Source organism: Lemur catta, chromosome 8, assembly GCF_020740605.2.
Source record: "Lemur catta isolate mLemCat1 chromosome 8, mLemCat1.pri, whole genome shotgun sequence".
Taxonomy (NCBI): Eukaryota; Metazoa; Chordata; class Mammalia; order Primates; family Lemuridae; genus Lemur; species Lemur catta.
Window position 1 is genome coordinate 68,312,040 of NC_059135.1, and position 26,690 is coordinate 68,338,729.

The 26,690-nt window shown below is 36.9% G+C and overlaps 1 protein-coding gene across 2 annotated transcripts in view; it reads right to left on the minus strand.

The window, feature by feature from the left end:
* Positions 1 to 25,875, minus strand: part of KCNJ3 (potassium inwardly rectifying channel subfamily J member 3) — a 154,098-nt gene extending 128,223 nt beyond the window's left edge. Inside the window, exons 1-2 of one of the 2 annotated variants that reach the window (XM_045558818.1) lie at positions 24,985 to 25,875; positions 14,761 to 14,977 (exon numbers count right to left, since the gene is read on the minus strand). In XM_045558818.1, coding sequence (XP_045414774.1) covers positions 14,761 to 14,977; positions 24,985 to 25,686 — 919 coding nt within the window. In that variant the 5' untranslated portion in view covers positions 25,687 to 25,875. The remainder of the gene's footprint in view (positions 1 to 14,760; positions 14,978 to 24,984) is intronic. The other variant, XM_045558819.1, reaches the window with a different exon arrangement.
* Positions 25,876 to 26,690: the final 815 nt, after the last annotated feature.

The following is a 26,690-nucleotide window of genomic DNA, read 5'->3' on the forward strand; positions in this document are numbered from 1 at the left end:
GAAAGAGGAGAAAAGCCCAGACTCCACGCTTCCCCGGAGGATAGGGCAACCAGAGTGGCAGGAGGGCCCTTCCACTACAGCAGGCCTCCAAACTGATAAAGAGACCTGATTGGAGGCTGTGCAGTGAGAGGAGGAAGGGAAAGCTGGCTTGCAAGCCCTGGGTGTTGTGGCTGGTGCCACTGTAACATTGGGAACCTCAGAACACTACTTTTGTCCAGGGGTCAGATCTGTGACTACAACCTCTCCCTTGCCCCTGCCAAGTTGGGGGAAAGCAAGAAATCCAGGCATATGTAAGCAGGTGATGTGCAACACCTCCATCTGCTGCCACCATAGTGAGCCCTGAAGAGAGCATGAGATTAAGGAACCTGCTGTCATGGCCTGGGTGATCCGGCTCAACCACACTTCCCATGGGACCCAGGCAGAGCATGTGCCCATAGCCCTCAGTGCCCACTTCTCACTGCGGGGGCAGATGGACTGTTGCCATGGCTGCCACTGCCTGAAAGGCCCCCAGTAAGACAAAAGGCAGCATAGCCACAGTCTTTGGATCTGGATCGTCTACACGCCCATGGACCTGCACCATCCTACACAGGCATCCCAGGCACTGTGCCCTGTGGGCACCCTGCCCTGCCTGCACACACCCTGGCCCACAGCCACTCTGCCCACACACATGAACATCGTGCCACATGGACCTGCTCCACCCCAAGTAGGTGCCCTGCCCCATGGGTCCGGCGGTCCTACTCCACACGTGAGCTGTGTAACATATCTGCTATCTGTTTTGAGTTCAGAGAAGTGGCCCCAGATGAGAAGGCACCAGCATAAAAACTCCAGCAACATGAAAAAACAGGTTGTCTCACCACCCCCAAAGGATCACTACTCAGCTATGAGAAACAATGGTGATATAGCACCTCTTGTATTTTCCTGGATAGAGCTGGAACCCATTCTACTAAGTGAAGTATCCCAAGAATGGAAAAATAAGCACCATCATGTACTCACCATCAAATTGGTTTCACTGATCAACACCTAAGAGCACATATAGGAATAACATTAATCGGGTGTTGGGCTGATGTGGGGGGAGCAGATGGGTGTATACATTCATAATGAGTGTGATGTGCACAATCTGGGGGATGGACACACTTGAAGCTCTGACTGACTGGGAGGGGGCAAGGGCAATATACATAACCTAAACTTTTGTACCCCCATAATATGCTGAAATAAGAAGAAAGGGATCACAATAGTTCTCCAGTAGTGAGCTCCAACCAAAAGGAAATTATTGAAAGGACAGATGTGAAATTCAGAGTATGGATGGCAAGTAAGGGGAACTGAGGAGAAGGTACAAGACCATCTCAAAGAAATTAAAAAAAAGGATTCAGGACATGAACAAAATTTCACTAAAGAGACAGATAACATTAAAAAGGGGTAACAAAACATAAAGAAATGAAAGAGTCACTTAGGGAATTGCAAAGTACATCAGAAAGCTTTAATAACAGACTAGACCAAGCAGAAGAGAGAATTTCAGAGCTTGAAGACAAGAATTTCAAAGCAACCAAGTCAGTAAAAAGTGGAGAAAAGAGAACAAAGAAAATGAACAATCACTGAAAGAAATATGAGATTATTCAAAGCAACCTAATATAATAATTATAGGTATCCTTAAGGGAGAAGAAGAAAAAGCAACAAGCATGGAAAAACTATTTGAGAGAATAAAAAAGGAAAACTTCCTTGGTATCACCAGAGGTTTAGCTATCCAGATACAAGATTGTCATTGAACACCTGGAAGATTCATAACAAATAGGACATCTCCAACACATATAATCACCAGCTGATCAAAGTCAAAGTGAAGGAGAAAATCCTACGAACTGTGAGATGAAAGCAACAAGTTACTTACAAAGGAAAATCCACCAGACTAACAACAGACCTCTCAGGACAGACCATTCAAGCCAGAAAGGTTTGGGGTCCCATTTTAGTCTTCTTAAACAGAATAACTGCCAGCTATGAATTCTGTACCCTGCAAAAGTAAGTTTCATAAATGAAGGAGAAATAAAGTCTTTCCCAGACAAGCAAACACTAAGAGAATTTGTCAGCACCAGATCTCCCCTACAGGAAATGCTTACAAGTGCTCTATAAATTGAATAGAACAATAGATAAACACCAATGTAAAAACGTCTGAAAATTAAAGCTCATAACTCTCACAAAACAGTAACACAAGGGAGAAAACAAAGCAACTAGGTATCATTCAACATGATGGACAGAACAGTATCTCACATATCAATTCTAACATTGTATGTAAATGGTCTTAATGCTCTTTTTAAAAGATATAGACTGTCTAAATGGATCAAAAAACATACCCTGAGTTTCTACTATCTTCAAAAAAATCATGTAACTTGCAAGGATACACATAAACTCAAGGTAAAGAGATGGAAAAAATATGCCATGTAAATCTAAACCAAAAGCAATCAGGAGTAGCTATTCTCATATCAAATAAAATAGATTTTAAGAATAGTAAAAAAAAAAACAGTCATTATATAATGATAAAGGGAGAAATTTAGCAAGAAAGTATAACAATCTTAGTACATATGTACCTAACACCGGAGCACCCAGATTGATAAATGAAATACTACTACATCTAAGCAAAGAAATAAACAGCAACATTGCAATTGCTGGAGACTTCAACACTCCACTGAAAGAACTGGACAGATCATCAAGACAGATAATCAACAAAGAAACACTGGACTTAAACAAGATTCTGGAACAAACGGACCTAATATACATCTACAGAACATTCTACCCCTAAACTGCAGAATATACATTCTACTCATCAGCACATGGGACATTTTTCAAAATAGATCATATGTTAGCCCATAAAACAAGTCTCAGCAAATTCAGAAAAATCAAAATCATTCCATGTATCCTCTCAGATCATAGTGGAATAAAGCTAGAAATCAATTCCAAGAAGAACACTCCAAGAATGATCTTTCGGTCAATGATGAAATTATGATGAAAATCAAAAGATTTTTAGAAATGAATGACAATTATGACACAAGCATCCAAACTCCATGGGATACGGAAAAAGCCATGCTGAGAGGGAAATTCAGAGCCTTAGATGCTCACATCAAAAAGATAGAAAGATCACAAATTAACAACATAATGTCACATCTCAAAAAACTAGAAAAAGAACAAATAAAATCCAAAGCTAAGAGAAGGAAAGAAACAAGAAAGCTCAGAGCAGAACTAAACAAATAGAAACCAGAAACGAAATATAAAGGATCAATGAAACAAAACGTTGGTTCTTTCAAAAGAAACAAAATTGATAGACCTTTAGCTAGATTAACCAAAAACAGAAGATAAAGGATCCAAATAAGCTCAATTAGAAATTAAACAGGAGACATTACCACTGATATCATGGAAATACAAAATATCACCTGTGAATACTACATAAATCTCTATGCACACAAACTTGAAAATGTAGAGGAAATGGATAAATTCTGAGAAACACACAACCTCCCGAGCCTGAATCAGGAAGAAATAGAAATCATGAAGAGACCAATAATGAGCAGTTAGGTTGAAGTGGTAATAAAAACATCTACTAACAAAAAAACCCGGAACCAGATGGATTCACACCCAAATTCTACCAGACCTAAAAAGAAGACCTGACACCTATCCTACAGAAATTTTTCCATATCATTGAGTAGGAGAGAATCCTCCCCCAACTAACTGTATGAAACTAGTATTACCTTGATAACAAATCCAGGAAAGGACACAACAACAACAACAAAAACTACAGCCCAATATCGCCATGAAGACAGATGCAAAAGTCTTCAACAAAATACTACCAAACTGAATTCAACAGCACATCAAAATATAATTCACCATGATCAAGGGGGTTTCATCCCAGGGATGCAAGGATCATTTAATATATACTAATCAATAAATGTGATTCGCCACATAAAAAGAAGCAAAAACAAAGACCATATTATCATCTCAACAGATGCAGAAAAAGCATTCAACAAAATTCAGCACCCTTTCATGATAAAAAACCCTCAATACACTAGGCATAGAAGGAACATATCTCAAAATTATAATGTGGGTTTGCCATAGTCAACATTTTACTGAATGAGGAAAAGTTGAAAGCATTCCTCCTAAGAACCTGAACAAGGGTGCCCCCTGTCAGCCCTTCTATTCAACAAGTACTGGAAGTCCTAGCCAGAACAATCAGGCAAGAGAAAGAACTACAGGGTATTCAAATCAGGAAAGGAGAGGCCAAACTTCCCCTGTTCACTGACAATATGATCTTGTATCTAGAAAACCCTAAAGACTCCACCAAGGGACTTCTAGAATTGTTAAATAAATTCAGCAAAGTCTCACGTTACAAATTTAATGTACACAAATCAATAGCATTTCTATATACTACCAGTCAAGATGAGAGTCAAATCAAAGATTAAATGTCATTTATAATAGCTACAATGAAAAATAAAATACCAAGGAGAGGAGAATACTTAACCAAGGAGGTGAAAAATCTCCACAAGGAGAAATACAAAACACTAAAGAAAGAAATCATAGATGATGCAAACAAATAGAAAAACATCCCACGTTCATGAATTGGTAGAATCAGCATTGTTAAAATGGCCATACTGTCCAAAGCGATTTACAATTTCAATGCAATCCCCATCAAAATATCAACCTCATATTTCACAGATCTAGAAAAAATAATTCTATGCTTCATTTGGACCCCCCCCCCCACCAAAAAAAAAAAAAAACTGACTAGCCAAAGCAATCATAAGCAAAAGCACAAATTTAGAGGCACACATTACCTGACTTCAAATTATATTACAATACAAGGCTACAGTAATCAAAACAGCATAGTACTGGTATAAAAGTAGAAACATAGACCAATGGAACGAAATAGAAAGCCTAGAAATAAAACCATCTACATACAACCAACTTCAACAAAGCAGACAAAAACATAGACTGGGGAAAGGTAGCTCTATTCAATAAATGCTTGGAAAACTGGATAGCAACATGCAGAAGAATGAAACAGGACTCCTATCTCTCATTATATACAAAAATTAATTCAGACTGGGTAAAAGACTTAAACGTAAAGCATGAACCCATAAGAATTTTAAAGGAAAACATAGGAAAAACTCTTCTTGACATCTACCTAGGCAAAGAATTTATGACTAAGGCCCCAAAGGCAAATACAGCAATAACAAAAATAAATCAATGGGACTTAATTAAATTAAAAAGCTTCTGCACAGGAAAGGATATAACCAGCAGAGTAAATAGACAACTTACAGAATTTGAGAAAATGTTCTCAAATTATACATTGTCAAAGGGCTAATATCCAAAATCTACAAAGAATTCAAACAAATCAGCAAGAAAAATCCAACAACCCCATTAAAAAGTTGGGAAAAGACATGAACAGATGTTTTTTAAAGAAGATAGACAAATGGCCAACAGACACACGAAGAAATGCCCAGCATCACTAATCATCAGGGAAATGCAAAGTAAAACCACAATGAGATAGCATTTTACTCCTATCAGAATGGCCATTACTAAGAAGTTAAAAAAACAATAGACGCTGGCATTGATACAGAGAAAAACTAACATTTATATGCTATTGGTAGAACTGAAAATTAGTACAACCTCTATGGAAAACAGTATGGAGATTCCTCAAAGAAATAAATGTAGACCTACCATTCAATCCACCAATCCCACTATTCAGTATCTACCCAAAGGAAAAGAAATTTTATCAAAAAGACACCTGCACTTGAATGTTTAATGCAACACAATTCACAACTGCAATGATGTGGAATCAACCTAAGTGGCCATCAATTTATGAGTGGATAAAGAAAATGTAGTATTTATATATCATGGAGTACTACTCAGCCATAAAAAGGATTGAAATAAAGCAGCAACTTGGATGGAACTAGAGACTATTATCCTAAATGAAGTATTTCAGCAATGGAAAAACAAACACCACATGTACTCTCTAATAATTGGGAGCTCAATGATATGGGCATGCACAGGCACAAAGAGATGTAAAGGATATTAGAAACCAAGAATGGGGGAGGATGGGAGGGAGAAAGGGGTAAAAATTTACCTGTGGGATACAATGAATACTATTCTGGTGGTTTGGCATATGTATTATCCCAGCTTAAGCATTATATAAGGCATCCATGTCAAAAACACTTGTACCCTCCTAATATTTTGAAATATATAATTAAAAAAAGAAAAAGAAAAGAAGATAAAATAAAGTTTTAAAAAGGAATCTATGGGCCTCTAAAATTTTGAATTTTATTTTGACTCCATAAATTATTGATAAGGTGACTTTAAATGAGAAAAAAATCACAATTAAGAGGTAAAAAATATTTAAGAAATATATACTCATAGAAGTTTCTGAAAAGAGGCTACTTTGAGATAATCAATTTATATAGATCCATGTGTCATTGATTTCTACCTGATAAGGTAAGTCTTCTAAAACGCCAGCAATTACTTTGAAAGGTAACAGCAATCTGGGCTGAAACAGGGAAACTGGAGAGGTAAACAAGACAGCCTGATTGAGATTCTGGCTACAACAGGTATGCAGAGCTCACAGGCTAATGATTCAGAAATTGCAATTAGGAGGGATAAATAACATTTCCAATGATCAGTACAATGCTACTTCATTTACAATAACACTAGGTGGTTTGCTGATCACTGTTTTCTGAGGGATTACTTAAGAGTAATAATTAATTACAATTAATAGAACTAAATATTTCAGGATCATTAAGAGAGAAAAAATTATAGGCACATCTCAATTATTCACAAGCTGAGCTTCTGTTCTGGCATATATTCATTAGAAAATTTCTAGCTATTTTTCACTAGTAAGAAGAGTCAATGGATAGCTAATTCTGTTTTATTTACCAATTTATTGTTTTTATTTCTTTGGGTGTCTTGGCTACTTTTAAGTAGCCTACAGAACTTAGGAGGAAGGATTCTGGAGTACTTTTTCCCCTCCCCATTCAATCACAAGTAACTGCTTGGGAAGCAGGGGTCTTTTTCATTATTTTCAACAATCATATAGTTGCCTGAGAGAGAGAATTTCATGCAAGAGCCAGTTACCTCTGGTTGACTCTATTGTAACATCTTAATAATTGGTCTGTCTCAGTCCCATTCAGTCCATCCTCCACCTGCAGCCAGAGAAATCTTTCTAGCATGCAAATATGATCATCGCATTCCCTTGCTTAAAATCCTTCAAGGGCTTTATCACCTACAGAATTAGATCCAAACTGTTACCCAGGGACAATTCTAGGCCCATGTCCAGTCAGTTCCCCTCCACTTACTCTACACTCTCACCATACCAAATTATTTATGATGCCCCTAACAAGATGAATCTTCAATGTCTGCACTTAACTGCCTCTCTGGCCAGAAGGCCTCATTCCCTGCACCCTCCTGAAGGGCTTCTGCTTCCCTTTTAGGTTTCAGCTCAGGCCATATCTTCAGAAGGGTCTTCTCAGACCTCCTTAAGAAGAAATCCATGAGGGAGCACTCTTCTAGGCCTCCACTGTAGCCCAATTTGTACTTATCTGACCATGTAGTGCTAACACTTGATTTGGCTCAACTCCTTTCTCCCTCTGGACTGTGTACTTCTTCCCTAATCAGTCTTGTACTATTAATATCTTGAACCTAATATAACATGACTAATCAACAAACATTTATTGATTGATCCACTATAAGAAACAATTCGTGAACACAAGCTTACAAAGAGTGCAACTCTATTAAAATCAGTTAAATATAAAAACAAACAGCACTCACTGGGATCTACCACTTTCTGGGATCTAAGGCATACAAAATAAATAGCCATAGATAAAGTCAGTCTTTAATCAATATTGGAAGTTTACAGTAATAAAGCACATATGAGACAAATTTAAGACAATTATAAATATATACATTAAGGAAATATTTTGATAAAAGTATTCAGACTACAAGGAATATGATTTTACATAATAATGTGCTAATTATATAAGCAATTTATACATAAAGAAAGTTACAAGCAAATGACCAATGTTAACTAATGATTTGAAAAATAAAACTCATAGCCAATAGACAGGTACAATAATTTCAACCTTACTACTAATCAAAGAGAAGAGAATAATGGCAAAAATAAAAACAATTATGTCCACTGTTGGCAAGGGTATGAGGAAATGGGCACCTTCATATACAGCTGTAAACTGGTACTAACTTTCTGGATAGCAACCTTGAAATATGTATTATAAACCAACACATTTGCATGCCCCTTTACTTAGGAATTTTATTGGTAGGAATTTATCTAAAAGTGATAAATAAGTTGAAACTATAGACTATAAAAGTATTTAACTTTATTAAAAAGGAAATGCCTCAAGATTCAAGACTAGGAAATAGGTAATAAAAATTAAGATAGATATTAATAATCAGCAAATAGGAAAACCATTAAAAGTAATGATATAGATTTATAATTTGACATGAAAGATGTTAATAGATTACATAATAAAGTTATAAAATAGCACGTGTAGCATAAAAATAATATATCTGAATACAGACACCTGAAAGGTTAATCACAACTGTGTTAACAGTACGGTGGATTCATTTATTGTTAAAGTTTTTGCATTTTGCATATTTGTTTTTTTTTTTCCGTAATGGGCATGTACTTAACAGTACTTGCATAGTAAAAGATTTTGTTTTGATGAAGTATTAAAGAAAAACTAGGAACTGAGATGCCCAGGAGATTCAACAAATGTGGCTGCTCTTGTGCTGTGTGAGAGAAGACAGAAATATATCCTAGGCAGGGAAAATGGCATGAGCACAGATATGGGAGGCAAGACTAAGCATCGGTGTATGAGCATTACAGAAGAGCAGCCTAATTTTCTCAAGAAGAAATGCACGTACTTTGACGTGGCAGTCATTAGGGACTTTGAACACCACTGTATCATTCAATTGGTGTTGAAAGCAAATTTAACAGGCTTACTGTGCTATCTATATGTAAACAGAGATCTTGCAGGTACTAAATCCATTTCTGAGAAAACTACTGTGATTTAGAAGTAGCATTATGCAGGCTTAAAAAGGAAGAATTGAATTGAAAAACATCACTAAGAAGGAATGGCAGCCAGGTAGCCTGCCCCCTGCAGCATCTGCAATGCTGGTATCTTTACCTGGAATGACCTCCTAGTTATCTGCTTTGCTCAAGACACTGAGCTCAGCCATTGCTTTTCTTACTCAGCCTTTCCTTACTTCCCTACGCTTACCATTGCTCTTCCTTGTTTTATTTTATTTTTTTACAGTACTTATCCCTTTCTAACAGTCTAGGTGATATGTTTAAATTCTGTTTATTGTCTGTTTCCCACATAAGAATATAATTACCCACAGGGCAAGAATTCTGTTTTGCTAACTAATGCATCCTCTAGGGTCTAGAATAGTATCTGTCCTGTGATAGGTGCTTGATAGGTATTTGTGAAATGAACAAATTAGATGGATATAAAAGGAAAAGAAGGGCTGGGATAAAATAGCTATCACAAGATGATGACGTGGTATTTGGACAAGGTGACTCTGCATTAAAATAGTGACATCCAAGTGGGAAAATGGCCTAGAAACGAAAAACAAATATAAGACCATAGCTGGGGGGAAGGTTTCATAGCTGAAGATAAAAGGAATGGCAGCTTTGTGAGTACTTTTTAAATTCACTAAAAAGGCAAATATCTAGACTAGAAAGGAAAAAGGCAAGGGCAGAGAGCTCGGAACTATTTACAGGAAAGCAAAGGAGTAGGAAGGGGCAGTAATGCAGGATATAAGGAACAACTGAAAAATATAAAGACAAAGAAGATAAAGAAGAAAAGAAAGGGTTAGGGAGAATGTGGTTCCTTCTGTGGAGAGTGGAGTGAAAAGTCAGAGTGGGGAGGGGCTGCCTCTGAATCCCAGGAAGCACCTTGGAAGTATAAAGGGACAAATAATGAGATTTTATTTTTTTCCACTTAGACCCGAAAATAGTTCAGAGCAAATAGAAAGGAGTTAAAGGGATTTCACATGTCAGGGATGGTAAGAATTGGAGCTTGAGTCATAGATGGTGGGAAGCAATGCATGAAAAACACTACTTGCTATAAAAGAGATGGTTTGAGGCCAGGCACCATGGGTGATGCCTGTCATCCTAGCACTCTGGAAAGCCGAGGCAGGAAGATCGCTTGAGGTCAGGAGTTCTGGACCAGCCTGAGCAAGGACGACATCCCATCTCTACCAAAAATAGAAAAAAATAGCTGGGTATAGTGGCATGCACCTGTAGTCTCAGCTACTGGGAAGGTTGAGACAGGAGGATCACCTGAGCCCAGGAGTCTGAGGTTGCAGTGAGCTATGATGATGCCACTACACTCTAGCCAGGGCAACACAGGGAGACTGGCTGGAAAAGAAAAAAAAGGAGAGACGTTGTGGAGAAAAGAATAAAGACACTTTCCCCCACAGACACTAGGAAAAAGAAAGAGAAGATATCTAGAGGATAAAGATAAGGAGATAAATACATGTATAAAAATTGAAGTGTCACTTTTTTTTTTTTGATAGAATAGGTGGAGAGATGACATGCCGAGGAAGGAATGGGACAGCTGGAACTGGGGGCATGGAAAGAGAAAAAAGGTCTAAAATAGATCCCATGGGGAGCAAGCCTGAGAGTACAGAAAAGACAATTAAAAAGACTGCCAAATAGCAGCAGAAACCAGATTGAAGTCTGAGAGCATGAGTTCTAATGAGCCAAATCTGCAATGCTTTGTTTGCCTCTGGCAGTGCTCTCTCTCCTGGGAGAAGAAGCAAAGAGAGCAAGAGTTAGAGGTAACCTACGTTTAGGAATCTGCTAGAGGAGCAAGAACGCAAAGGTTATTAATGAAGAGGCAAAGCTTGGGAGTGAAAATCCAACTCATCTGAAGCAAGGAAAGGAACAATCTCTGAGTCTGATCACTGAGGAATGAATATTTCCAAGGAATCAGGGAAAGTAATAATTAATTGTGAGTCCTGGGATGAAAGCTGAAACTTTCAAGGAAATTAGAAAGCTTCTCATTTCTCACTTCCCTCCCCCAAACACTCCTGCTGAGCCCATGGGAATAGGACTAAGCAAAAACTAAATGAAATGAGAAGATTCTTAACAGAGCACTGCTGTGAAGGGAGCAATTGGGTGTGTGTGTGCCAGGGTAGGGGTGTAGAGGAAGGAACACAATTAATACAAAAGTGCTGTCTAAAATTGTATGTATTTCCAAGACATGAGAGACATTAGAGTGACTAATTTTTAAACAAACGACATGCAACCCACTTAAAAAAAGTGGGTGGTGGTTTTTTTTTGTTAAATACAGTTTGAGATTACTAAATTATTACTCTTTCATATAAATATAGGCTCTGTTTTTTAATGACATCCTAATGCTTCCCGTGGGTGCATAAAATTATCTATAGTGCAGAGGTGGCCCCTCCCCACCAACATTTCACCCCACTCTCCACATTGCTCACTCTGCTTCAACCACCTCCTCCTTCATTTAGTTCCTAGAATAAACCAAGCTCATTCCCAACTCAGGGCCCTTGCACCAGCTGTTCCACAATGCCTGCCATGCTGCTGCCCTGGACTGGCCCAGAAGGGCCTTCCGGACGGCCAGGGCTCGGTTCAAGTGTCCCCTCCTCTGAGAGACCTTCCCTGACCATCAACCTAAAGTAGCCTGCATGTAGTCTTTATCTCATAACCTGTTTTCTTTTGCTTTTTATCCCTGACACCTTATTACCTGATAATATCTTCCTTATCCATTTATGTTTGTGGTTTTTCCTCCATCAAATAGAATATAACCCCCATGAGGAAAGAAGTTCTATATATCCAGATCATCACTATACTCGAACATGTCACATACTTTCAAGCACATAAAATATATTCAATAAATAGTTTATCTACTAAAGGAATGAATGACAAAAAGTTAGTATTTTAATGCTAAAAAAGTTACATAGAGCAAAAGTTTATTCACAAAGTAATGAGAAATAAAAAAATATATATGGTATTTTTACTGCCTCAAACAATCCCAAAAGATCATATCTGTCTTATTCCAAGCAATAAATGTTATGAGAAAGTAAAATTTATTGGGAATGAAAGGATAAAGGAGGAAACATCCTTAAAGATGAATCTAAATAAACCTCAGTAAAATTTTAAATGATCAAATGGACATAAAAATGTCCATGTTATTTTTACCAGGCTCAGGGAAAGCTGAAAATATAGAGAGATTTTACAGAGTTTGAACAGTGTAGGATTTAATTAGGGCATACACACAAAGTTTCAGATAAATTTTCCACGAAACAAATTCTATAAATTGTGAGTAATGTTGTGTTGTTTGTCTTGCTATACTAGATCTAGAAAACAGGCTTTATAAAGAGGTTAAGAGGAAGCAGACTTTAATCTCATCTCCATTAAAGGCAACTTCTAAATAAGAAATTCAGTCTCCAGCCAAGTTTTCACATTTTCTGTGGAGAGTATTCTCTGCCAATTGATTATTTAAAAAAAAAAAGGCAGGAAGGAGGAAGTATTAAAATCTAACACATAATTTATGTTAGAAAACTCCTCATGACCTTATGTAGGACATTATTTACTAACCATGATCCTCTGAAATATAGGTAAAATTTAAAAATAATCTGTTTCAATATTCTCTTCAGATACCCATGTAGAAGCCCCAAATCAAAAGAATTAATGAATAAGGAAACCTCAAACATATCCAAATTGAGAGACATTCCACAAAATACCTGGCCTATGTTCTTCAAGTACATAAAGGTTAAGAAACACAAGTTACAGTGGAAATAAGTTACAGTGGTATAGCTGGCCGGGCGCGGTAGCTCACGCCTGTAATCCCAGCTACTCGGGAGGCTGAGGCAGAAGGATTGCTTGAGCCCAGGAGTTTGAGGTTGCTGTGAGCTAGGCTGATGCCATGGCACTCTAGCCCAGGCAACAGAGCGAGACTCTGTCTCCAAAAAAGTGGAATAGCTCTATTCCATCTTCAGACTGCAATTTTATAGGAAAATGCTTTCACTCTTAAGAAATACATTTAGTATTTAGGGAAAAACAGGAAAAAAATTAGTGCATAGCTAGCTAGATAGCTAGGTAGATGGATCTAATAGATCTAATAACAGATTTTTAAGGCTGTCAAGTGAAACTAAGATTCTCTTATGTCAGTGATTAGAATAATAATAACCAATTGGTAAACTATAAGCAGGTGTGTAAAAGAAAGAACCATATACCATAATAAATAAACAAGTAAATATGGCAACATCTATTTTTAAGCTCTAATAATACATTATTACTTTAACAAATGGGATGGATAAAAATGAAAATTGAAATTTAAAGATTTCTTTGACTAAGAGCCTTTATAAATTAGTTGTATTCTTTACCAATATGTTATTTAAAAAAAATACTACGACATTTCAATTTCAAGTTGAAAAATTGGATGAGGGACTTAAATCATAAATTAGTAGGCAGAAATAAAATTTAATATGTAGATGCATTAAATCTTTTCTTGCTGTCCTTAAAATCTTACTTTTGAAGCAGTAATAATTAAATAATAGTAATGCTACAAGCAGATTAGAGGTGGTTATTATGTCATCCTTACTTTAAAGAGAAGGAAAGAAGCTTTTAGAGATTAAATATCTTCCCTAAATTTCAGATAGGTGTTATGTGACAGATGTGTTTAAATGGCAATGGCTTGCCTACCCTTGCTCCTGGGACAAAAGTGACTGTTACATCATAAAAGATCTTCCACTTCGGTATAAAGCTTGAATTCATGATGTTACTGCTAATGTTAACTTCAATACTACTATAGTTTATTCATAATAATTAGCATTTTGACATTCAGATGATATTGGTAAACAAAAAACTAAAAGTTAATGTATTCTTATTTTCTCATTACTCATAGAAAATGTAAAACTCAATATACACACATGTATACATGTATATATATAATTATATGGATACTACATCATTAGTCTCAAACACCCAGCAGATTCTAAACCAACTGCCAATATTTTGGCCCTAAATAATATGCTCATATTTACTGCTTCTTTCCCTTGTCAACCTCTCTCCTCAGAAAGTAGCAAATTGTAAGTATTTGGGGCATATCTACATTATAGTGCATCTTAAGTAAGAACATACAGCTCATAGCTATACCAAAGCAGAAAAAGAAGAAAAATCTTTTTTTGAAAAAGAAAATTTCGGTCAAGGTTCAGCTGGGGAAATCTACTGACCCACTTTGAAATTAAACTACTGCTTTAGCATACACAGCACACATGAGCACAAACACAGGGAATTTTCCACTGAGGCTACACATAGTAGATATCCAAGTTTTATCAATGACTTCCCAAATCACCATCTCCAAGGCAAGAATATGCATGCTTAGTACAGGCTGCTCACAAAATTACCCTAATTTTTTTAACTTTAAATTTTTAAAAGAAAATCATGATTATACGAAAGTCAAGTTTGTAATTAAAACAGAACATTATAATCATTTTTAAGAGTCATCTTAGTTTCCTTTGTTTTTTTACAGAGTATTCCTGAGTTAGTATTATGTATAAAACCATCAAAACAGTAAATCTTGAACTTCAAAGTAGTATCAATTGAATGTTACAAAGAAATAAGAGGCAAACATTACTTTCATTATTGTGAACTCTGAGTCATTTAGCCCAATTCATAACAGGTATTGTGCATATCATACAATGTCATTATGGAATAAAGAAACTTGATGGCATGTCTATGTTTTTACTCACCAGTTGTTTCCACAATGCCTTCTAGGATGACGACAATCTCGAACTGTTCAGTTTGCATGCTTCGCTGGGATAGGTCATAAAAGGGGCTTTTGGCATCGATCACGTGGCAAATTGTGAGGGGGGACACAAGAAAAAGTTGATCTGCCCCTGTACTAAAACCTACATCCAGTTCAAGTTGGTCAAGGGGAAGGAACTCACCCTCAGGTGTCTGCCGAGACTAGACAAGCACACAGAAAAAGAGAAGAAATCACCACTTGTACTGAAATTTTCAAGGCAGCCCAACAGTAATTTACATCATTGCCAACATTCTGCACTATCAATCATCTGCAACAAAATCCAAACAAATCATTATGCAACTATGTTCTAGCAAATGGGCCAAAATCCCACATAGCTCATGCGGAACATACATGCATTATTTATAATATACAACTTGCTATAATTACCATTCCCTAACTCATGAGCTTTGGAGAAATGCCTGGTCCAACAATGGTTGTTAGCACAAACCATGAAACTGAGTACATGTGCAACTGCTTGACATAAATCACTGCATGATAACTCATTGCACACCAGATATTTTTTTTTCCTCACAAAGCAAATAAAGTAGGCAATTCTTAGGGAGTTTGTTAAAGCTGGAAAAGATTGACCATCATTTAGAAAAAGATTTATTATCAAAAAACAAAACACAACAATTTATTTTTCCAGACTTTTGAAAAATAACAAATAGATATAAGGTAGAACAGGAGAGTGAATATGCCATCATATTAAATCATGTTTGTACACAAGAGCTCACATAATAAAAATAAAAGGCAAATGCTGTTAGCTAATGGCTTTCAAACTCCTAATAATAAACTGTATTATATTACTCTCTGTTTATCTTATTAATTTTAAAACATAGTGAAAACTGGTGCTAAACTGAACTTTCCTTAATCCAAATGCATTTTTAAAAAATCTATGTTTGAGAAACATAGTTTAGTAAAACTTTCATAAGGTAGTGGTCATTTAGTTTCAGTATAAATCACTGTAAAAATTAATTCAATAAACTGCATGTAAAGACTGCAAAAGAAAATTAAATATGACTATTAAAAATCAGCAAGCCATAAGAGTAAACTTACTCATCTTCCTTTACTCTACATTTTAATTTTATATTCCATATCTGTCATATATAATCATCATGTACAAGCAAACATATAAGTTTAATTATATAATTATGGTAGTAAAATAAGAGCTGAGTAGTGACGAGTTAAATACAGAAAAAATGGGGTGAAAGAGGGACTATACTGCTAGTTAGATGGGACTTTGGTGAATCCAACATATTTTAACAGAATGCTTGGAAATAATAATAATTTAATAAACAAAACAGAATTTATAACACTAGTCTGTCCAATTAAATGGTAGTTTGAAGACAAAATTCTTACTCTCAGAGTTCAGAAAATACATTGGCTTTTTATGTGGAGCAAATGAGTCTGAAAATATTGAGAAATGCGGTTTAGTAACACATCCTTTGAGGCAAAACAAAATGAAGGATTTCAAATTGGTGGTGGTTTATTATGGAAGCAATTGCTGCAAAGAGTTTCAACAGCAGAATTAGTCAATTAGAGAGGCTACTTTGTAGATAGGAATAGTCAGGAATAGTATTTGTGTAGAAAAATTATCTAATGAAAACTTTGAGACTATTTTTATTCTCTACCTTGTGGGTAGCTTAAAAAAAAGAAGGAGAAGAAGAAGAAGAAATGATTACTGAAAAAGAGAATTTCATGGAAAAACCTGATGGTGCAAAAATAAAAACAGCAGCTCTAGCAACCCATGTTGGAGAAAAACTCAGCATTTCCAAGCCAGCATGAAAAAGCTCTGGAGCTTTTGTTAAATCACCTATATTTCTAAACCTATTCTCAAATCAGTAAAATATGAATGAGACCAACAACCTTCCAACTACACTGTGATATAACTACTATTGATTAATGTAACAAAAGCCAAACACAAAACAAAATAAATAAAAACAAAAACCCTGTATCATTGGTCTTTCACCTACTAAGAAACAGGTGCTATATAAACACAAGGTGGTATTATGATGTTTATAATTAATGACCAGAATTTAGGTCCTTTTATGACTATTCTAAGCTCTGCTTTTCCTGCCTTATATGGCAATATCAACAATGATAATTCTTTATAAATTCAATATCCCTTTTAAAATAATCTTCCCAAAGAAGATACATTTTTCTTACAGATATACAACAATACTAAAATTTGTCTTCCTTTTTTATGTATTTGTTATTTATACCTGTGCCTCATTCTAAAAGGCTTTACAGTAAGCTATGAAATGTTTTGTTCCCTGATCACTCAACAACCCATGAAAAGAAGTGGCCTAGAAACAGGGAGGCTATCAGGAGAATGCCAATTTGGAAGAAGAAATTTTATTTTTACCAAATTAGTTTATTCAGATATAAGAAATTTAGATTTAAATATACGTGGATCTGTTCCACTCACACTCAATATACCTTCTGATTTTAAATGTTTGTTCTATATACTCAAAATTACTTATGTGCTCCTAACCCCCATGCTTTGTATCCTACCCAGGTCTTCCTATTATGTGACACTATAGGAAAAGTACTAATCATTCATTTTGCTTTTCATGCTTACATATTTTCAGATAAGCAAAATCTCCTACATATACATTGAAAATTATTTTCTAGTGGATACTACATAATTTAACCTTTATTTAAATCACTGAGATACTACACATATCTACAATTTTAATGTCCAGGTCCTCTTCCTTTATGTTAGGCCATAGAATATTTCAACTATTAATATGCTCACCTCCCTATCTGTTGGCTTCTTTGACTCTGAAATAGACCGGGAAGCCTATTAATTACTGGGATTAAATAGGAGGCTTTGGCTCAGGTCAACAGTGAAGGGTGTGGTTTTAGTGTGGCAGGTGCTTGGAATGCTGGAATTGTTTGAAGCCTGAACTCTTGACTAGAGCCAAGTTATCTTAAGGGTACTCAAATATTTTTGGTGTTCCAGAAACCTACATAATACCTACCAAATACATTTTTAGAAGCATACACATTCTACTCCAGCCTTGTAAATAATTCTAATCTAGGCCATCCTAATTCTGGTGCAATTTTGGAGATTAACTGGAGCAAAGAAAAAAAAAAGCCTATGTTAGTTTTAGGTCTCTCAACTTGTATAAATGGAATGAGAGAACATTTGTTCAAGGAACTGTGATATGCACATGTACATGAAAAGGAAAGATACAGCGGAAAAAGAGGAACCATGCATGTGCCTTTATAAAATTAATTTTGATCTACATCTTGAGTATATAATAATTCAGTAGTACTGACATTTCATCAGTTTCATATTGTCTTATTTAGATATCAATTATTTCACCCAGAAATATTTTTAATAGGCAGAATATTTTGAGATAAAAACCAATTTAACCTTTCTTCATTATGTCATGTTAAGAATTATGATATAAAAAGAAACCTTCCATTGATAGAGCAATTTGTTGATGGTCCAATTAGCTCCTTTAGCTCTATAAACTTCCTAATTCCAAAGGGATCACAAGACCATGATCATTTCCTAGATAAAAATGGTAAATAGATACAGTTTGGATCAACAATAATTTAAATTGTTTTTAAATTCAGAACAATTGCTAAAAGTTAAGATCAATGCAGTAAACTATTTAAATTTCTAAAAAGCTGATTACTAACATTGACTTGTATTTTATGAAAAAATCCTTTGGAATCAAAAAAACTGTGGAATAAACAAGAAAGTAAGGAAGAGTGGAAGGAAAGACAGTGGATGGAAAATTGGTAATTCTTAAAAATTTAGAACATAATTTGAAAAAACTATGACCTGAGATTGACTTCCATCTGGGAGTTATAATAATTGAAGAAATCTAAAACTTAAAATTTGTTTAAACTTAGTGTCCAAAAATTTATAATTTGAATATCACGGATTTCTGAAATAATTTTGTATAATTTAGATAGTGGCAATAATTTTGAAATTAGTCTTCACAAGGAAACATATGCTATTTAATTATAATATTTCAATTATACACATTTTCATTATATGCAAATGGTCTATGTATGGAATTTAAGGCTTATGCCATATTTTATAGTCATATTTACTAGTTTCAAAGAAGCAGTTAATGTCAAATGACTTTGAACCCCCTCCAGAAAAGGCCTACAAGAAAATCAACTACAATTCTGACTACAGGTAGAAAAAGAAGTCACAGAGTACTGGAAGGGACCATCAGGGTCATGAACTTTACATAAAAATAGCTTCAGATTACAGATGATAAGACTATTGAGTGTTATCCAAAGACAAACAAATAGACACACACACATACACATAACCCTGGGATACACATTTAGCACTGTTATGGCATAAGCAGATCCACATTTGGCCATCCTTCTGGGGGGATATGTAGCCAAGTGCCACATTCCTTCTGCAGGGCCACATTTCACCAACAGAATCCACATCTTTGCTGCCTTTCTCCCATCTCTCTAACCAGTAGTAATTGTGTTCTTTCCTAGCTCAGAGTGAGGCTCAGGGAATTTTGAATAAAATATTTAATCACTACCATCTGACACTAGAGATTTGCCCCTACCATATTTCAAGCCTTGATTCACACCTCAGCACCTTCCACAGGTCCTCACTGGAAAAGGGCTCTTGCGGCCAGAGGAAAGGGAAGGGGAGAGGAGAGGAGGGGAGGGGAGGGGAGGGGAGGGGAGGGGAGGGGAGCAGAGGGAAAGGGAGGGAAGCGGGCTCAGGGGGGAGTGCAAGCCAGTTTTGCCTACCACCTCCCCACCATTTTATCTGTAATTTCACTTTTCATCTTCAAATGTGTGTGTGTGTGTTTGTGTGCTGAATATATGTTGAAGTCAGAAAGAAAACTACATGGAGTGAGGTCAGAATACCTCCTAGAAGTTAACATTAGGAAATGAACCCAAAGCAGGTACCAGGATCAGGAACAAAAATGTCTGTGACTCAAAACAGCAATGGCAATGGCTTTGACACTCAGACCAAAATTCAAGTCAGATGAAGGAGTGTATAGACCTAGAATTTTATCTGGATCGTCTACAATTACATTGTACATTTATTTAGACTTCTTAAGCTTGAAATCCCATTTAATACTCAGGAGGAAAAACTACAACTAATATCAAGTTTAAAATAAAGATTTTTAATGCTATGCTAATCAACCCATAAAAATATACTCATTTTTATGAAAAGAACAATCCTTATAGAATGAAATGTAACTTATCTTGTAAAAGATTATGTGAGGCTTTAGTACCACTCAAATGAAAGAGCAGCTTTATAATTCCTAGAGGTCCCTTTATGGAGTTTATAATAACTGTGGACAGGATTTGTAACCCTAGTTCCACATTCCCCTCCTACTCACCAAACACCCTTCCATCCATCAAAAGTTTTTTTCTGCTTCTCTTTCTCATTTGTTCCTACCTACTGCTGTTTATTTGTGGGTCTTTATGTCCCTTATTTCTGTTTACTCTTTATTCCCTAAGCACAAGCCACCCTGTACTTTTAAGTAACCATATTAAAAATAAAAAAATAAAACAAACAAAACATATTACTAAGCTATTTAAAAAAAGAATAATAATCATAGATTTTAAAAAGAACATAAGTTCTATACTTACTGGAGAATTATTGTACTTGTGTCAAAGAAAGCAAAACTAGACTAAATAGGAACTGTGCTAATTTTTAGATATAATGAATTCACCTAAAGAACTCACCAATAAATATGGGACCTAGCCCCTGAGAGTTCTGAGGTGCTCACTCTTAAACCCCTTGAATATTTTTACTAACAGCTTAGACGGTGTTCAGCAGAACAGTATTTTTTATAGATATTCATTTGTGTATTTAATTTTTTAAAGGGAGGTAAATGATTGTCTTAAGATTAAAAGTTAAGCTCAAATTGGCCAAGGTCAAGTAGTAAAAAGAGTCAGTCATACAAACCTAAGATCATATAGAGTCAAAAACATTAAAAGCATTTAAATGCAAGATATGGAATGAGGACAAACCACTAAATATGTGAGAAAAATCTAGGAATCCTGGTCCAGGAATCATTGTGGTTAAAAAATTAACAAAATGTTAGGACATAGAAGAAGGATAAAAACCTTAATGGTTTTCAAGCACAATTTTTTTATTGCATCTGCACTTGATCATATTCACATGGGAAACCAGACAACATCCAATTATGAGTATTCATATAAATGGAGAATTTTAAAAAGTGAGTACATAAATAATATTTGTGATGTTAGAAGAGGAAAATTACTCCATTACCTTTTAACAAGTGAAAGTTAAGGGTTGCATAGCTGACCTCTTAGAACAGAAAGATGATGACTATTGGCAACGAATAGGAATATGAAGAAATAAGATTATGCTTCCATAAAAAATATTATCCTTATCTCTGTTTCAAAATATGAATTCCACAATAGTTAATTTTATTCTTTATGCAAAAAATTGTGTGCTGACTAGATGAATATAAACATATATATGAGGTATATATATAATGGCATTTACATAATAAATTTATAAACTCTTGAATGGTGTATCAAAGAATATAATTTAATTCTTTCCCTAACAAGTTATATGTCTAGTTCAGTTGCTCATTAGTATCATGTTGATAAAAAGGAGCAAAAAAGAGTTCCAGATCCTTTAAACTCAGCGCTAAACTACAAGATCTGGTGTTAACAGCCTTTGGTCTCAACTCCCTAATTCAGGCATTTTTATAAAAACATTCAATTGAATATTAAATTATCATAGCCATGATATTAGTTAGTCCCTATTCTCTAGGTTGAAAAAAAGAATTCAACTAAAATCAATTGGCAATTCAAGTAAAAATTCAATGTGGGAGTGAGAAGAGGAAAAGAGAAAGAATATTCATCTTAAAAGAGGTTTCTATAGCTATATTTATAATTAAAAATAGATTTTACCAAAGAACTTCAAACTATTTCCTTTGATTTTTACTTAATCTACTTTCTTTTTATCTGAGTAGAAAAAGGATTGACCCCTCCAGGCATAAAGTTAGAAGATCTATATTTGATTACTATAAGAAATTTCAGCATTTTTAAGGTGGGAAGACAGGAATAGAGATGAAATAAAATTTGCTTTCATATAAGAGAAAAGCATAGCTAAAAATTAGGTAGAGAAGTTAAAAAAACTTTCTTCAAAAGTTAGACAATTCTAAACCAACTTAGATGGAAATTTTATAGTAGCAATCATTAGAAAGCCATATCCATGTTCTTAATGTCTTCTCGAGAATTGAAAATTCCTTATAATTATTAAATAAAACTTTTATGTTTATATGGAAAAGAAGCTTTTATTCAGCAAACAAGAAAACAGCAATATAAAAATGTTAGTAAATTTAATTAGGTAATAGGAAGAACATACATACATGCACTGTAATTGCTATCATTATTATATTGAATTTTGTTGCCTTAAAAATTCTATATATTTTGTATTAAAGATGTAAATTTTACATTTAAAATGTTAAATGGAGGTTAAAAGAGGAAAGTGTGTAATATTTAACAAGAAAGATGTATAACAACTGATAGGGAAATATTATTACTTTAAGATTTTGGTATAGCTTCTCTTTAAAAATATAGTTGACTGTTTTAGGTCACTTCATCTCTGTCCCTAAGAGAAAATGAGAGCAACTTGTTAAAGGCAAATCTCCCCTGTAAGTTTTCTGAATGTTATTAGTTCCCCCATAAAACATGACTACTTTTCAGTGAACTCTATGAAATGGCAAGAACTATAAGAATCTGTTTTAATTACCATGGCCACAGGAAAAAAATCAACTTCAAACAAACTACACTAACTGGCTGGCTGAAGCACTGCCACTGATCAACCCTCTCCCTTCACAAAAAAACAGGAAAGAATTTCACCATAATTTTCTTTAAATATAAATTCATGCCACATGTCCATCATTTTTACTTCTAGAACTATCTTTCTAACAAATCAAAAGTAAAGAACTTTATAGGAATATAGTATGTAATATTTTAATTAGATGTTTTTATCACCTTGTGTTAATATAGCACCTTGCTCCAAATTTGTCAACAGTATAAATCTTGTATTTTTTTTAATCAGGGCATTCTTTATGGTATATGTACTACATGGCCTTATACAGAAAATTCATTATCAGTACTCTGCACCGCTACAGAGACTAGGTGCTTCAGATTCATTACAACTTTGTATTAAAAAAAAAAAACTGATATGTAGATTAATTCTATTTATGTCTGGCTTTGTTAAAATAAAATTGATAAAGTCTAAAAACATTGAAAATATGTTGGCTGGAAAAGATATCTGCTTTAATAAATAATAATCTTATATGTTTTCAAAACTAGAGAATGGCAATAAATAACCTTTAATGTCTAACTTTTCATTTCCATTACACCAATCATTGTCATAAAAGACTCTTCAATAAGAGTCTCAAAGTGATACATAAACATGGATTCCCTCACAGAAACCTGGGCACTATATTAACAATTAAAGTGCTCATATCTGTCCAGTGGGCCTAACCTAAAGAAAGATGATGTATTGTGGAATATGCATAGAAACAGGGACACATAATTACCACTGCAATAAACATGTCTAAAACAACTGCTCAGTTTGATCCGACAACCCACTTAATTCAAACAGTGGTCCATATAAAAATATGCTAAGTTAAATTTTAGAAATTGTATGCAGTTCATTGAAATTAATTATAAAAGAATATAATCTCAAATTATTTGTTCATAGTAATCTTAATGAACGTGTACATCAGAGCCAGGCTGATCATTTTCCACTATGGTGTACAAAATTTAGTCTATGTACTGTATATGGCATTGTAAATATGCATATAATGTGAAGTGACAGGACAAGTGAACTGCTTTAATTCAAACACTTTACTGAGCAACTTGGTCAAGAGTAATTAGGGTAAGATCTTATAAGTAAATAATGAAAATGACATGAGAGCAAAACTTTTTGAAAGCACACTGGATTACTCTTAATTATAACTTAAGTTGGAGCTGTATAACACAACATATAATTATAGGATGGAAATTGAAATTTTGAAGGCAAAATCTCCACTTAAATATTTATCAGATACTCGTTTTATTAATACTAAATTCTGAATCTGGCTATAGTTCTCTATGCAATCTCAGATCAGTACTTTTCAACTTATGAATTATTTATTTGAGCTCATCTTTTTCAATTTTTAAAAATTTGAAAACTACTAAGGAGAATCCCTCCAGTAAAAAAAAAAAAAAAAAAAAGAATTGTAAATGGCACACAGCAAGAGAACTGGATTCTACTCTGTCATTCCCAGTCTCTAATTGGATGAGCCTTAGGGAGGACTTCTGTTGTTTGTGGTGGTGCCCTCTAAGGACTAGCTGGACCTTGCTTTAATAACCACTCCATGCGCAATTTGTTTTAGCATTTACACCGCTGATGGTAGGAAGCAATCTTCTTTAATGGATGTTGAAAAGCTTCAAGTGAAATCTGTAATTGACAAAGGCTTCATAGAAACAGGCAATTAAGAATAAAATTAACAAGAGTCTCTACAGGAAAAGCACTCAAGCTTTCACGAAAACTTCTCTAGGAAAATATTTAGTAAAAATAAAAATTTAAAGAACTAAGTGTGGTTTCTTCCACTTTATTAACTGCTTCCTGTATCTTTATGCTTCTTGAAATGATTACGATAGAGTTAAAGTTATTGGGTCTAGAGAAATAACCCACCTGCTAATATGATTAGAGGGGGGGAAAAAAGAAAAAAAAAAAAAAGCCCAAAGCGAAAGTTGAGGCAAGTTCAGCACCTATTTCTTCAAAATAAAAGCTGTTTTGTTCAGCTCTATCTAGTACCTCACACTGAAGGGAGCAGTGTTTGTGTGGACAATAATCAAAAGCGTTCTGAAGAGCTAAGCAGCAAAGGTAAGGAAGGGAACAGAGCACTAATTCCCTTAAAGCTCCATAAGCCAACACCGATCCTTAAGTGTTACTAGTCCAGAAAGTGATACAAGCACATCCGAAATGGTGACTATAAATAAGAGCACGAGAGTGAGTGAAAAAGCACAGAACTGTCAACTGTGCTCTTTGCCCAACACCCCCCCCCCGCAGAAGGAAGTTTACCTGAGGCAATAGGTAAGACCCAGGAGGGGGCTGGGGTGGTTCTCAGGTGAGTTAACTGCCTGGCTCGGTGGGGAAGGGGCGGGCAGCACTTACTTTGAGCAGCTTGCAGCGGATCTGCGCAGAGACCATGTGGCTGTTGCGCAGGTTGCCCACCCGGAACATGAGCGTGAGTTTCCCGTCCCTCATGGAGATCACCGCGTGCTCGCTAAACATGAGGGTCTCGGCGCGCTTCTTGGGCTGGGACATCTTGATGAACATGCAACCGATGAGGAAGGCATCCACGATGGAGCCGAGGATGGACTGGAAGAGGAAGAGAATGATGCCCTCGGGGCACTTGTCGGTGATGTACCGGTAGCCATAGCCGATGGTGGCCTCGGTCTCGATAAAGAAGAGGAAGGCGGAGGGGAAGTTATAGACATTGGCCACGCAGGGCGTGTAGTTGCCGACGTGGGCTTTGTTCAGGTCGCCCCGAGTGTAGGCGATCACCCACCACATGGACGCCATGAAGAGCCAGGCCACGGTATAGGTGAGAATGAAGATGAAGAGGTTCCAGCGCCACTTGAGGTCCACCAGCGTGGTGAAGAGGTCCGAGAGGTAGCGGCTCGTCTCGCTGCCCAGGTTGCCGTGCTGCACATTGCACCGGCCGTTCTTGTCCACGAACCGCTGCCGCTTCTTCTTGGGCACAAGCTGCTGCTGCAGGTCCTGGCCCGGCCCCTGAGGCTGCAAGCCTGAGCCGCTGGACGAGGTGGTCACTACCTGGTAATCGTCCCCAAATTTCCTTCGGAGTGCAGACATAATACGGAGGGGCGAGCCAGATTCAAACGGAAGCGAAGGCGCAGGAGCTGGGCGCTGCAAACTAGCACCAATAAGGAGGTGGGGGCGGGGGAGAGAGGGGGGGCAAAGCGAGTGCTCTGGGGTGGGGGGCGCACCCGGCAGGTAGCTGCCGTCTCTGCCCCCTGCAGACGCCTCTTCTTCTCCCCTGAGACCGAGGCTTTCTTTCCAAGGTGAGTCTTAAAAAAGTGTTCCCCCACACTCAAGGCAGGAGGGATGCAAGGACCAGAAACCCAAGCGCAATTTTGCCTCCAAGCTTTTCGAGGCTTCTCTTTTCTTCCCCCTCCAACGGCATCCCGGGCCACCTCTTGCCTTCCCGCAGCCCTCCTGACTATCTTGCTGTGCCCCCAACCTGACCGTTTAAAATGAATGAGTTGACAAGCGAGTTCCACCCCACCTGCCAACTCGCAGGCTGGCGAAGCTGCCTCTACCTGCTTGGACCAGACCCTCCCCCCTCCCCGCCGCTCCCCAATCTCCCGCCCCCCCAGACGGCTCCCGGCTCCCCCCGGCGCTCCCGCCTCCTATCTTTTAGCCAAAATCCCACCCAAAGGCATGTCTGCCGGGCACTGGTGCAACGCCCCCTACCCAAGCCCTCTGGGTTCAGGGTCCCGGGTGCCGGACTCCAGAGACCCGTCCGCCTGGCGTCCTCCGGCCGCCGAGTGTCCGCGGTCGCCACCAGGGCCCCCCGGCGGACCCTCCAGGGCCCGCAGGCCACCCGGGCGCTCAGCGGCGCCGCGGCAGCGCGCGAAGCCTGGGCACTCACCCAGCGGGAGAGGGCAGGAGGCGGCGCGGCGGGCGGCAGCGGCAGCCTGGCCTCGCACTCTGCGCTCACGGCTGTTTTCCCGGTTCTCACTTTTCCCGGTGTACCACGATGGGCGCCAATGCAGGTCCCCCAAGCTCTGCACCTCCCTAAGGGCACCACTCTGTCCCTCCAGAAGGATCCTGGCGCACCGAGCGCAGACTGACTC